The sequence below is a fragment of the Abramis brama genome (assembly GCF_963993115.1).
Source record: "Abramis brama genome assembly, chromosome: 1".
Classification (NCBI taxonomy): domain Eukaryota; kingdom Metazoa; phylum Chordata; class Actinopteri; order Cypriniformes; family Leuciscidae; genus Abramis; species Abramis brama.
Genome location: NC_139963.1, coordinates 37,344,353 through 37,358,136, shown reverse-complemented (window position 1 = coordinate 37,358,136; position 13,784 = coordinate 37,344,353). Strand labels below are relative to the sequence as shown.

The 13,784-nt window shown below is 38.5% G+C and overlaps 1 protein-coding gene across 3 annotated transcripts in view; it reads right to left on the bottom strand.

Annotated features, from left to right (window-relative positions):
• Positions 1-13,417, bottom strand: part of micall2a (mical-like 2a) — a 116,430-nt gene extending 103,013 nt beyond the window's left edge. For 2 of the 3 annotated variants that reach the window (XR_014603848.1, XR_014603849.1), the window contains exons 1-15: positions 13,035-13,387; positions 12,053-12,101; positions 10,214-10,355; positions 7,369-7,697; positions 7,084-7,214; positions 6,423-6,938; positions 4,822-5,030; positions 4,408-4,486; positions 3,826-3,998; positions 3,637-3,732; positions 3,459-3,560; positions 2,999-3,060; positions 2,786-2,909; positions 1,814-1,916; positions 1,566-1,639 (exon numbers count right to left, since the gene is read on the bottom strand). Coding sequence is in view for 1 of the 3 variants with exons in the window: in XM_084095856.1 (XP_083951982.1) it covers positions 1,566-1,639; positions 1,814-1,916; positions 2,786-2,909; positions 2,999-3,060; positions 3,459-3,560; positions 3,637-3,732; positions 3,826-3,998; positions 4,408-4,486; positions 4,822-5,030; positions 6,423-6,938; positions 7,084-7,214; positions 7,369-7,697; positions 10,214-10,355; positions 12,053-12,101; positions 13,035-13,177 (2,332 nt within the window). In the remaining 2 variants the exon portion in view is untranslated. Of the gene's footprint in view, positions 1-1,565; positions 1,640-1,813; positions 1,917-2,785; positions 2,910-2,998; positions 3,061-3,458; positions 3,561-3,636; positions 3,733-3,825; positions 3,999-4,407; positions 4,487-4,821; positions 5,031-6,422; positions 6,939-7,083; positions 7,215-7,368; positions 7,698-10,213; positions 10,356-12,052; positions 12,102-13,034 lie in introns of all 3 variants that reach the window. The other variant, XM_084095856.1, reaches the window with a different exon arrangement.
• Positions 13,418-13,784: the final 367 nt, after the last annotated feature.

Here is a 13,784-nt window from a genome sequence, read left to right as displayed (position 1 = left end):
TCTACTTGATGTAAATTGGTTTGAAGAGCGAATTTTATCCTCCACAAGGGCGAGATATTTAGGCTGTGTTTGAGATTGCGCTGCCAGAGAAAGTGAAACTAAAAATCACCCACACGTGTCAAACGCGCTTTACAACTAAACTCGCGCCCAATGTCTAATATAACAAGCACAAACTGTGTTAAAAAGAATTTGACATGCAAGTACAAATGTAGGCTATCTGTCCTACAGCGTTTTTCTACTTTACCACAGTAAAGAATACGAATATAATAGGCTTAATTAAAAGTGAACCAAGAAACGTTTATAATAGGCTACCTTTAGAAAATGGGTGAGACGTGACACGTGAGTGAAGATTTGGGAAAAGAAACAAGAGATTCCATGCAGGGATGAGTCACGATTTTTGGATATTCGATTAGTTTATTTAATTATAAAATATCGAATAGGTTGTGCGATTATACTCTCCATGAGTAAAATCTCCATGTTCTGGCGCTAATGCGGTGACGTTTTCATGTAACAAGAGAGGCTGCCAATAACGCACATAACAGCTGTCACAAAGAACCAGCAAAAGTAATGATTATGAATGTGTCAAATATATCAATGAGACATTTTAATAGAATAACTAATGGAGTAATATATGGTTAAATTCGCTGATAATCGGGTGACCAGATCGCAATCCAGAATTTAAAGCCGACAAAGCTATGGGTTCACGCACAACTCTCTCATTCGTCGTGACGTTACATTTCGTCTCGTCTCGTTTTGGTCAACGAAAATGAAGAGACATTTTAGCATAGTTTTTATTTTTTAAACCACATTTAGTCTCGTTTTTATTCGTCAACGATATTGCATTATACATGTATTTTAGTCATCGTCACATGACCATGCATTTACGTCTAGTCTCGTCTCGTTTTCGTCAGGTGATAACGGTTCGTTGACGACAATATTTCGTCATAATTTTCGTTGACGAAAGCAACACTAGTCATACAATTTCAATTTTCCATATAGTTTTATATTAAGAAATATTATTTTAAATGGATTCCAATGAAATAAGTCCACAGTACTTATGTTCTTAATGTTCACTGTAATTATTTTCAGGATTTATCACAACTTTTTTCCATTTGTTAAATCAAGTTTCTGTTGATTAAACCAATCTCCATTGTAGTAACTCAAATTTTTAATTTCAATTAACTCAAAATTAAGGCAACCAGGTAACCAAGTCAAACCAAGATATTTTTACAGTGTACTTGCAGGGGAGAGTTGATTTACCTAAATATTAATTTGGGAGAACTTTAAAAAAAATCGGTTGGCACAACTACAACTATTGAAGTTGAGAAAACTCAAATGCTTTGCAGCTAGTTGCTTTATTTAAGTTCACTCAACTTTTTCTTTTTTTTTAAAGTGCAAAATGAAAAATTTCCAGTTTGACAGCATGATCACTGGAAGGTTCTTAACACAAATAAACCATTTCATTGACATTGTTCACTCCCCCTATATCACCTGTCCATTGCTAATGGCAAAAAAAAAAAGATGACGGGTAATATTTACAGTAGTTAACCTGGCTTCATTTTTACCTGGTTTATTGATTAACCTCCTGAGCTCTCCTTCTACTCCCGGCTGCTGCTCCTCCAGATCCTGTGTTCTTGCTCTGAAAGAGATCGAGATCTGTAAGGACCAAATTTGACAGCAAGCAGACACACTAGTCGCTTTTCTCCCTTATTGTTTATTAGTCAATATTAAGAATTTTGGAAATGTTTTCATCCAAAATTAAGACAGCTAGATGGAATTACAATTGGTGAATACAGTATAAGGGATCACTTACATGTACATCAACTCTGATTCCCTGCGGATGTAGCTTTGTTTTTTCCGAATCAGGTTAAACCAGTCCACCATCAAGGGATCCATCAGAAGGTCCCCATGACCCTCTGTAAAACAGTCCAAAGTTACCAAGGACACCAGGGTCCTAAATGCACTGTTCACATCCAACCACATAAGAGACACCTCACCTAAGGCCACAATTTAAAGTGCTCTGGAGACGGGCATCTCCAAATACTCACTTTCAACTTCTATTTGAGCTATGATTGAATTCTATTTGTCTCCTAATAGAGCACTGTAATACGGTCTAAAAAGCATGTTTTCCATTGACATTGCCTTGAGGTGGTACAAAAAACATACAAGTACAATCATACACGCACACACACAAACTTAATTTCATCAAGTGGTGGTTTTGGCCTTGGTGGGAGCGAGAGGCAGTCAGGTTCTATGAAATCCCACCGGCTGCTAGCAGCAGGACAGGTGACTGGAGATGATATTACTGTGCCATGGTGACCTTGAAAAGAGCCAATCAAGTGCCCTTGCCCCACACAGCTAGCAGCCTCTCATTGGAGCCCACCGCCTCTTCTCCATTTTCATCCCAGCATCCCACAGGAGGAGAGGGAGCTTCCTCTGCGCCTCGCCTCATTTGGCCCTGGCTGCTGGAATCGAGAGCCTTTTATTGGCCACAGCCTTCCCCTAAAGGCTACATAGAAATTCTGACTCCCAGGTGGACGGGCTCAGCTAACAGGTTTGGAATGAGTGCGCGTCTCACAGAACTCAATGAACCACCCACACACACACACAAGGTGCTGCAACATGCCGTGTAAAACACAATCTTGAATAGCACCAAAAGGAACATCTGATCTCCCAAACAGCTTATTTTGTCCTAAACAACCTTGAACGGGACCTTCAAATTTTACTTCAACTTAGAGAAATGAGGAAAACAACCATTACATGAACTACTAATCTAATCTTATACCTTCTTCATAAATGCGAAGTCTCATCTCCAGCTCCACACCTTCATTCTCCAAATCATTCAGATTGTTCTCAATGTCCTGTAGCTCTTTTGAGATCTGATCTGGTGTGATGTGGCAAGGCTTTATCTGAAAAGACATATAATATCATTAAACCATGGTGATGAGATATTTGATCATTTGGCAAAGGACAGTATACAACATTTGCAAAAACTTACAGTAGGCGACCTCGTTTCAAGCAGCAAGCCATTTTTGGATGAAATATTTCCATTGTCGTAACCTAAAATTATTTAAAAAGACAAAACTTTTTTGGTGGTATGAAAAGCTGAAGGTTAAACATTAGAGCACAGAGACATGGTGGTGGAAAAATATATATTTCAAAACTTTTTTCCATCATGTCCCTTTTAGGGGCTCCGCAAAACATGGACACGAAATATGCATAAATAGTAAAAAAAAAAAAAAAAAACTGCAAATAGTAAAAAATAAAATAAAAATAAAAAACATTTTTTAAATTCAACAAACAGAGCTTAGACCATGCTTCTGTTTTCTATACAAGTGGTATAGATGGTGATTCACTAACTACAATAAGATAAAAAGCAATGAATTTCATCATGTGATCCATTCCGTTAAGGTTTAATAATAAAAATAATTGTTACAATAAGTTTAGAAAATGCTTACTGGACGTCGCCGACCTGCAGCGAGTTTGTTTTGGAGATGAAGGTTTGTGACAGGACTGAGAGGGCAAGACACATGAGGACAAGGAACAGTCGGGTTTCAAACCTGTGGTCAGAAGGTAAAGTATGATCATCATAAACGCAAATCTTACCATGCTGCAGCTGATGTGGCCTGGACTTACCCTGCCCACGACAAGGCTCTCCCAAACATGAGACAACAGGACTGAATGGCTGGATAGGGGCAGAAGAACCTGCTGGTGTACATGCTCCATTTTGAACTGAGAGGGAAATAAAGTGGTAAACCTCATGCAGTGTTCAAGTTACATCTAGTATTTGAGGTTTGCGGTTTAAGGTTGATGTGACTGGCTTACCCCAGGTCCCTTGCTGCTGTTCCCTTTCAGTTTTCAGGACAACATTGTTGGAGCAATAAGAGTTGTTTGATATAGAGGAGGTTGGAGCTCTTGAAGTATCTTGGACCTTCAAACAATGTTCACTTTTGTTTTTTCCACAAGTCAACAGGACATCCTTGGCATTACCATGAGATCTACAAAAAGCAAAATAACTTCACTACAACAGGACTAAGACTCAAAATCATCATTTCAAACCAGCATAAGCCAACGCTCACCTTAGATACAGTAGACGCAAACAAAATTAAAAGAATGATCAGAGGAACTCAAAGTAAGAGTCTAGTGTTTCAGAGGGGGCTGGTTTAGGCGCAGCACTCCTTGGGACTGCTGAGGATTGGGGATAGAGCGAGCGGATGCACTCGGAGGCAGTCAAACACTATGGGGGAGGCAGGAGGCATCCGCCGGCTAGAGAATGGATACATGAAAGGCCCCACTGTCAGTACTCCAGCTCTGAAGTGTCATTGCAGCTCACACCCGAGTGACTTTGCCTGCTTCCCCTCGTGTGGATTAGAAAGCATTAGGGAGAACTAGGCTGATCGAACTTACTTTAGTCTTGGTCCATTTGGAGCTGCCTTTGGCTTTGATCTCCAGTCAGTTGGGGCTTCGCAGCTCTGAACATCTTTGGCTGAAGCAGAGGGAAAAATTATGGCAAAACAAAAAGCACAAGTCGCACAATATCAAATTATGCCATTTGAAGCCGTGCCGTCAAACAGAAAGGATTAAAATACTGCAGGGCAGAAATCAGTCTTAAGATTCAATCTTTTAGACTACATGGAGAAAAAAAACAAAAAACAATGGATGCTAGCCCATGGCTTAATTTAACCGCTTTCCTGTCTATGTTCTCATCTCGTACTTATTACGTATGTTTATGGAAATATTTCCCATGTGACCTTTAGAAACCATTTTTTAAAAAAAGACCACAATCCATATAAGCAAAGGTCATCTGTGAGCAAACACCACCTTTGGCAGTAGAAAGCAGCAGGGATGGAGGTCTGCTGCGCTCCTTGCTGATGGCACTGAGGTAGGAGGATTCTTTGCTGTTCATGCTGTTACTGCTGATAGCAGGGCTGGATGGAGTGGCCTGATACAAGCTCCTTCCTGTTGCATCTCGTCCGTGTAACTCCTGCCTCCAGCTGGAGTCCTCAGCAGAAGAGCATCTGATTTGTATCCTGTGTGAGACATACAGCATTCACACCATGATCATACGTACAATATATGAACCAGATATACTGACACTACCATTCAAAAGTTTGGGTTCAGTATGATACATACATAACATACATAACATACAGGCAAAGTGTGAAATCCCGGTATTGTATAGAATGCCTAGGCAATGTATAGAATTCCTGATGTTTTTTGCAAAAAATACATTACCTAATTCTATACATTACCTAGGCATTCTATAGAATGCCGGGATTTCACACTTTGCCGGTAACATATTTTATATATACACATATATATTAGGGCTGTCAAACGATTAATCGCATCCAAAATAAAAGTTTGTTTTTACATAATAAATGTGTGTGTACGGTGTATAATTATTTTCTACATATAAATACACACACATGCATGTATATATTTAAGAAATATTTGCATGTATATACTGTGTATATATATTTATATTATATATAATTTATATTATATATAAATATTTTATATATAAATAACACATTTTCTTAAATATATATATATATATATATATGCATGTGTGTGTATTTATATATAGAAAATAATTATACTCCGTACACAGACATAAATTATGTAAACTTTTATTTTGGATGCGATTAATCACGATTAATCGTTTGACAGCCCTAATATATACACACACACACTTTTGAGTTCTGATCATTACCAAAAAAAATTAAACATTTGTGGTAAGTTATTAAACTTACCACAGTTTCCACAAAAATATTAAGCAGCACAACACATTGATAATAAATGTTTCTTGAGCAGCAAATCATCATATTATAATGATTTCTGAAGGATCATGTGACACTGAAGACTGGAGTAATGATGCTGAAAATTCAGCTTTGCCACAGGAATAAATATCTTAAATATTAAAATAGAAAAGTTACTTTAAATTATGATTTAACAATATTACAATTGTAACTATTTTTGATCAAATAAACAGCGTTGGCAAGCATAAAAGACACTTTCCAAAAATAAAATAAAAAGTACAGTATGAATGGCAATTATTTGCCTACTTAAAACATATGATCTCATTTCTCACCAAGCATTCATTAAAGCTTTTTATAGTTTGTCTTTAAGGTCAGGTAAAATCTTAAGCAATGTTTTACACTTGTAATTTTTAAAGGTGTCTAGAACCTCTTTTGAAAAGAACTGCAGTGTTGTACTTGCCAAATAAGAACATTAACACAAGGTTCGAGAAATCCTGAAACCAAAATACCCAGCATTTATGTACAGTGACAAACAACCCAGAAACAAACAACCCTAAATTTCTGGTGTGAAAAACCAAATAGATAATTTTTCACCTGAGAAATTGTTGATCACTGATCAATCATACTTTAAACCATGACAGCAATCATTAGTTAGTCACTCACTGCCGGTGTGCTCCTGGGTCACTATTAAGCGCATTGTTGTTATTTCGGTTTCCTTCAAGGAGTTGTTTTCTGTTTGTCAGTGCACTGGTTCGGTCTTCCTCCTCCATCTTCAGACTGGCGTTCTGATTGGCGATGGACTCTGAGGGGCCTGACTGCGGTCTTGCTGTGGGCCGGTGCTCTGCTGCTGGGCCACAGGACTGAAAGAACTTCTGCCTGGCTGCCTGAGTCCTCTGAGCAGAGGCCGTCCATGACTGCGGAGCGAGACTGAGCTCCACTGGTCTGGGCACAGCCTTGACGGGTGTAGATAACACAGAGGTGTAGCGCTGTGAAAAAGGCTGATCTCCACGGTCAGATTTGGGTACCAAATCAGCAAGCGTAAAACCACTGCTCTTAAAAGGCTTAACCATAGGCTTGAAGCCATTTTGGGCATGTTGCTGAATACTGCAGACCAGTGAGCCAGTGTCCGCTCCCAGTTTATATGCCCCAGATTTCAGTGTGCCATAGCATACACTACACCTGTTTAAGAGAGAGAAATCAATAATAATAATAAAAAAGTTACAGTACTTCATAATTGTGTTAAATTAGATGCAAAATGCCATACTTATCAATATTTATGAGCAATAATAGCCATGCTTCCCAAGCACCACCAGTGAAAACTCACTTAAAGCAGCTCCGGTGGTAAAGTTTCCCATCTACCAGGTGCCTCTGGACCAAATGCACATGATTTCCACATACTGCACACTCACTGTTCAATGTGCCGGTTTTATTTGAGCTCTCCGCCAAAACAGTTTTCTACAAAAGATCAGATGAATGAAAACATACCAAACTAAAAATCAATTTCCCAAATCATGACTGAATCATTCTAAACTCATCTGTTTATAACTAGGTCTGAAGACCAGTCTTTTTTTTTTTATGTTGAATAATCAAGGGATAGGCAAATTGACACCTTCTCAGCAGCTCTGTGTGGTTGTGGAGATCTCGCTCTGAGTGGTGCGACGGGCGCCTGCACACATTTCGCCCCTGGAGATTTCTGCCAGTCTGTGCCAGTCTGCCGAGCTGGATCAGCTAGAACGTGCTTCTCTGGAGCACTTTTCTGGATGTTAAGAGATGGAGGATGGTTGTCTCTGATACTTTTTGGCATTTCGGTTTGAGGAGGACGGTTCTCTGTATTTGTTTTGTGATTGTGGTTTTTGGCCACCACAGGCAGATTCTTCTTCTCTGATGGCACCTCCTTTGAGTCCTCAGCATGCCGCTTGATACCTCCTACTCCCCCGACTGAAAATAAGAGACCATTGAGAAGAAAGTCTTAGAAATATGAATATACTGCATTTTTCTAATCATGCACTACCATTATTTTTGCAGTATACTGTGCACAGAATGCCAACTTTTTGTATGCACAGAATAGTCAAAATGTGGACCACACTAAAGCGATGTCTGCATTAATCCAGGTAAAGTTTCTTTTCAAAACGCTCTCCGTCCACATTACAGAGTAATGTGCACTCCGTCCACTTGCACTCAGTCCAAGTGCTTTCTCATCCATATTAAAACATCAGAAAACAAATCTTACTGCGCATGGATATAGTAATAGAAGCTCACTGAGATGATAGAGAAACAAGACAAAGTCCAACACAAGGCCGCACAATTGTTTTATTTTTTATTCAGCCTTTCGTCAATCTCGTCAAACTTACCGCTGTTCGCAGACGCGCTCTCGCCCGACCCACGAGCAATGCCAAGTGTGCCATTCTAACCAGTTCTCACAATAAACACCTTTTATACAGAGCCAAATTACAGACCTCTCATTAGCCAGCTGTACATACGCATATATATATCTGCATTATTCAGAGAAACCTCTCAGCTGAAGCTATAATGCAGATTTTCTTACTTTTTAACTATGGAATGTATTTAAGATGAAATTTAATTATTTAATAATTTTATTATATAATTTTATACATGTATTATATAATACAATTAGGCCATCCTTAAAAATATTTTGGTTTGCAGTAACAGCAAAAAAAAAAGAAAAAAAGGGGTCGGTAGGTAGGTCTATATTTTTTTATATATATAATAAAATAATATAAAAAAGTATATTTTTTTATAAACAAAGAGAGAGAGAGAGAGAGAGAGAGAACATTTTTCACCGATGTCTAGGGGCTGTTTACATCAGGCCACTTCATGCGTTTTCTCAGATCGGATTGCAATCTGATTTATCAAAACGATTTACACCTGGTTACATAGGCTAAATGTGTGTGTTTTTTGCGGATATAAATCCGATCTTCAATTCCCGCTATATGCAGATTTAGGAGTGCACGTCACCGAAAGCAACAGTTATGAGACGCATTATTTTATTGATCATCAGCTAAAATTTCTGAATCAAAGCCCGCAATAAGAGAAAGCGGAAACAGCCCTGGTAAGATCATTTTGTTTCTTTACATTTAATGAAGATGATTGTGTGTTAAGCGTCTGCGACTTACTTTCACTTTGATTTGCGATAGCACGTTGATGCTCAGCTTCATCTGCGGCGATGCGTGTTGCAGTAGCGTCGTCATATCTGACAATAACATGACATATAGCCTATAACACGCTCTCAGATGTTTATTTTTTAATAAACCATAATTAACAACATATAAAAATGAAATAATCTTTAGAGTAAAGCCGCAGCCATCATTACCAAGCGCGAACCATTGACAGTGAATGAAACGAAGCGAACTTAGCCTGCAGGCCGTAGTGTGACATGCGTTAACCAATGGTGTAAACATAATCATAGATGACGCGCCACGGGTTTTTATTTAAAAGAAAGAACGTAGCTTATGTTTGTATGTAGGTCTAGGCAATTTATATTCACAATATTTAATAACTATTATTTTATTGCATTTGTATTAGTTGTTTGAAGAGTTAAAAAAAATCGGTCGGTCTTAACGCAAGTTTACAACCGGCAAGTCGGTCGGACTAAAAGGGAAAATAAATAAATAATTGGGTCGGTGCTAAATTGACAGGGTCGGTCGGGTTACGGCAAACAAGAATATTTTTAAGGATGGCCTTAATGCAACATACTTCAATATAATTATAGTCGTGTTAGGATGAAATCTAAAGCTGTACAGACTAGAGTAAGTGCTTTTTGCGTAAGTGTGGTTTCAGTTGTTTCTATTTATCGTAAATTTAGAATAAATTATTACGAAATTAAACGAGTACATTTCACGCACAAATTTGTGCGTACGCATGCTTAGTGAATGCCCAGTGTTTTTAAATGTATCCACTTAGTTGTTGTTCGTACAACAACGATGTAGTAAAAACAGAAAAGCTTCCTTTTGCGTTTTTCTGTGTAAAGACAACATTGTCAAAACGATCCCCTTTCACAAGGATCTGTGAAAATGACTAAATGCTGTATTATTCATGTCAGGACAGTAGTTGGCGATGTCACTTTGTAAGTGTCGTTTTTGTAGTTTACACAGAGACATTCATTTCGTTTTCAAAAACTTGCACTTTGAATCCCATTTCCAAAAGTTTGTGTTTTCAGACCCCAAATACCATTGTCGTATAATGAACGGCCAAAACACAAGATTTTAGTTGAAAACGTTGTCATGTACACTTCAAAAAGCTCAGTTTTTAAAAAGCTGTCTCAGTGTGGAAAGGACAAGACAAAAAATATATTTTTTGGATTAACAACATAGACCTAGCCTGAGAGGAATACTGTATCCCACAATGCAATATTCTCAACTATGGGCAGTTGGATCAAGTTATGAGTCAAGCTAAGACATTTACACAGTTAATAAAAATGGTGAACTCAGTCTTACTTGGTGAGAGGCCGTGGAAGTAATTATAGTACTGTGAGACATATGTGAGGATGCTGAGTCTGTCAGGGACAGGCAGCGCCACCATGTCCTCTGCATCTAGAAGAGCTGGGATTCCCAGATGGTCTTCAGCCACACGGAACGCCTGGAGCACATCACACGACAGAAATCAGCCATTAAGTTCACAACGCCACAATCCACGCAAAAGAAAACAGCAATTAGACAACCACAACTACAAAAAGACGAGCGCGCGCACACACACACACACACACACACACACACACACACACGACTCCCTGTGTTTATAACAACCACTGAACATCCTCATTCAACATGACCTCATATGATTGTTTCTGGCCGCCAATATCACGCTGTGGCAATGGTTTTCTAGGGGAAAGGAACTTGGCCGATTAGTTGTAAACAGACAAGGCACACAAAAAAAGCAGTCGTCAAAAATAGAATAGGCCAGTAAGCAGCACAATCTGGCACCACATCAAGATGGCCCGAGCAGGGAGTGCATAATGAATAGCACATTTCCCGTGCGTGCCGCGGCCTGGGAACGGGGACAGAAGAGAGGATACGATGGCATTGTTTAGGTCTGACCTGGACACACTCATTTTACAGGATAGCTGAGGAGGGGCGGCACATCCTCCATGATGCAGCTGCAACATCCTGTTTATCTTTTGTATGACAGCACTGAGAGACTGATATGAAATAAACATTTCAGTTAAAAACAGTCTGGGTTTAACCAAAGCACACTGGGAAAACAGCTATTCTTTGGTGTTTAAATGCACAGAGGTAAGTTAATCTTGACAGAGAGGATCAGGTGGCCTGTGGATGACTGTCACCCTTCTTTATAATGCATTAACTGGACAGACTCCACGCGGCTCGGCTCAAACTACAGCGGAGTGCTTCCTATAGAAGTGGTGAGGGTTTGTAACAGATCTCAGAGTGTGTGGCCTATAATTGACAGTCTCTGAGGAAGCGACCAGAGAAAGAGCTCATCATTGTGACAAAGTCCCAGTTGTGGCACGTCTCACCACCTCATTCTCATAAGCACTTCCTGATAGGGAAGAAAAATAATCAGGTCATCGGTCCTGGTCGGACAGTGTCCCTACACTCAAACACAAATTACATTTTCCTTACAAGACATACTCTAACAGAAGCCAGTTTCTGGGTAAATCAAAAATTAATTCAATAAATCTCATTTTAATCTGATATCTACTATTCTTGAAGTAAATTGAAGATTACAAGTTGCCTGTGATAGTTAAAATGCTTAAAGCGTGGAATCTTTAAAATGAATAAATACATCTTTGAATCAATCAAGAGGGTGTAGTACTCAGTCAATGGGGGAAAAGAATACTTTAAGTCCTGTTAAGTAAATTTTGATGGTTTGGGATACAAAATTCTTCTCTCTGTCCCAAGTTCACACAGGACAAGTCTGAAACAGTTTCACTAAAAGATATTTTCTGCAGAAACTGAAGGGTATCTATATCCTGCCAAAGGCTATTGCTCCAAGACTCGACCGATCAATAGACTCTTTTACTGAGCAACTAGTCTCATTCGAGATTGCTGCAAAATTAGATCACATGCATTTCACAAGCAGTGGGAAAAGGGTCTCAAGCACTCTAATTCAGGTCAATAAGAGAAACAATCCATGAATGTTGCAAACTACACAAAGAACAAACATCCAGCCATCCAACCACGTTTGCATTACCACAGGACAGTAGCAGACACACATCTGTACAGGATAGGACTAAAATTGGCAGCAAAACATGCAAGCAATGAGTCAGTCTGCATCAGGCATGTCTTGTTGTGGTTTCCTATAACAGAATAACTTACCAAGTGGTTGTTGTAATACACATTGTCTTTGGAGAGAGACTCAAAGTTTCTGAAAGAAAACAAGGACATGACTCACCAGATAGACACTTTGAGAAGTGTTACAATACAATGTTGATACTGAAATAAGTTAAAGCACACAGAAATAAAGGTGGTTTCAAGGTGTAAATGCATCAAACTGTAAATGAAACGTAATATTGTGACAGCTTTTAAAGGTCACAAAACCTACAATATTAAACTTATATTTAACATAAGCAATAGGTCTATTGAGGCTATGGCAAAAACAACACAGAAAGGATGCAGCAAAAGACAAATGTATGTAACAATTTGAATGTACAAAAGAAAGTGCAAGTCTCAGATCCCCTGACTAGTCAGTTCTCACCATTTTTCTTTTTTTAAATTACATTTTACCTTCACTAGTTGATTTTAAATAGTTCTCTAAATGTGATAAATACACATACTACATTAAAATATTATAGTAGTCTCATGATATTAAGTCATAAAAGCTACAAAAATAATTATAAAATCCTTTAACACTTTTAAAAATATTTTAAGATCACAGCATGTCAACTACCCATGAATCTGCTGTCATAATTTCATTGTAGGATAATACAGTGGCCTCTGAAAGTTGGACAATTCAGCTACACATTTAAAAATTAACAATCAACACACTGCTAGAGTGTACTAACGTTTATTTGCCATTTTCTTCTGCCACTCAAATTGATGCATGAAGTCAGTTCTCCTCAAGTTCACAGAAAGTGTCCAAATACTTAATAGTGACCACTGACCAGACATAGATTCAAATGTAAATGTCCAAATACTTTTTGCATGAAAGTAGCTATAGACCACACTAAAAAGTTTAAACATCCCACACTCCTTTTAAAACTCTTGGTAGCCTATTTTGGTAAGTTATACTTTACTCTCATAGTTAGTGAACATAGTCTGCATCCTAATCAACGACCGTTTATAAATAAACGTCTCTTACATGAGGTCCGGTCTGAACTTGTGGATGAGAGCACAGAAGGCCAGTCCATCTCTGAAAGATGTGCTCATGTTGTTGATGGACACATCTCTATATCCATCGCACTGATTCTTACACCACTGATAAAGCCTCGTGATAGCCGCCATCCTCTCCAGAAGCCCTTACTGCCAAAACACACGGGAGTTGGTGTCTTTTAAATGACAGAAAACGAAAGACGTCGTTTGTTCGACGAAATAACGAAGCATGGGAGAAAATGACTGAGGAGACAGTGCGGGAAGTCACAGTGAAAGAGAATAAAAAGGGTTGAAGAGTATGTGAATAGAAAGCGGCGTTTCCTCAGAGCTGTTCACTACAGCAGAGCAGCGCGCGCGGCACCTGTGGAATACACAGAGGAAATCAAGGGGGAGGAGCTTCAAGCCATCAATAATTAAACGCTAATTGCTTTATTTGTTTGTTTGTTTTTTATCGATTTTTTTTCCGGTCGTTGATGTATCTGTTTAATATGACAACTACAAGCATGTTCTTTATCAAGAGGAATGTGATGAAATTAAGGTCTGAAATGTATGGGCCATTCCAGGTATGCTGTTACAGTAATCAAATGGAAGACCTACAATGAAAAAAACCTCTGTTTAAGTCAGTTCAACTTTTACAGTTCAGTTTATACTGGACAAAGTATTGAACTCAAATTTGTAAGGTCGGAAATAGTTCTTGTCATAAAAAAAATAAAAATAAATAAAAGTTAAAAAGGTGTAC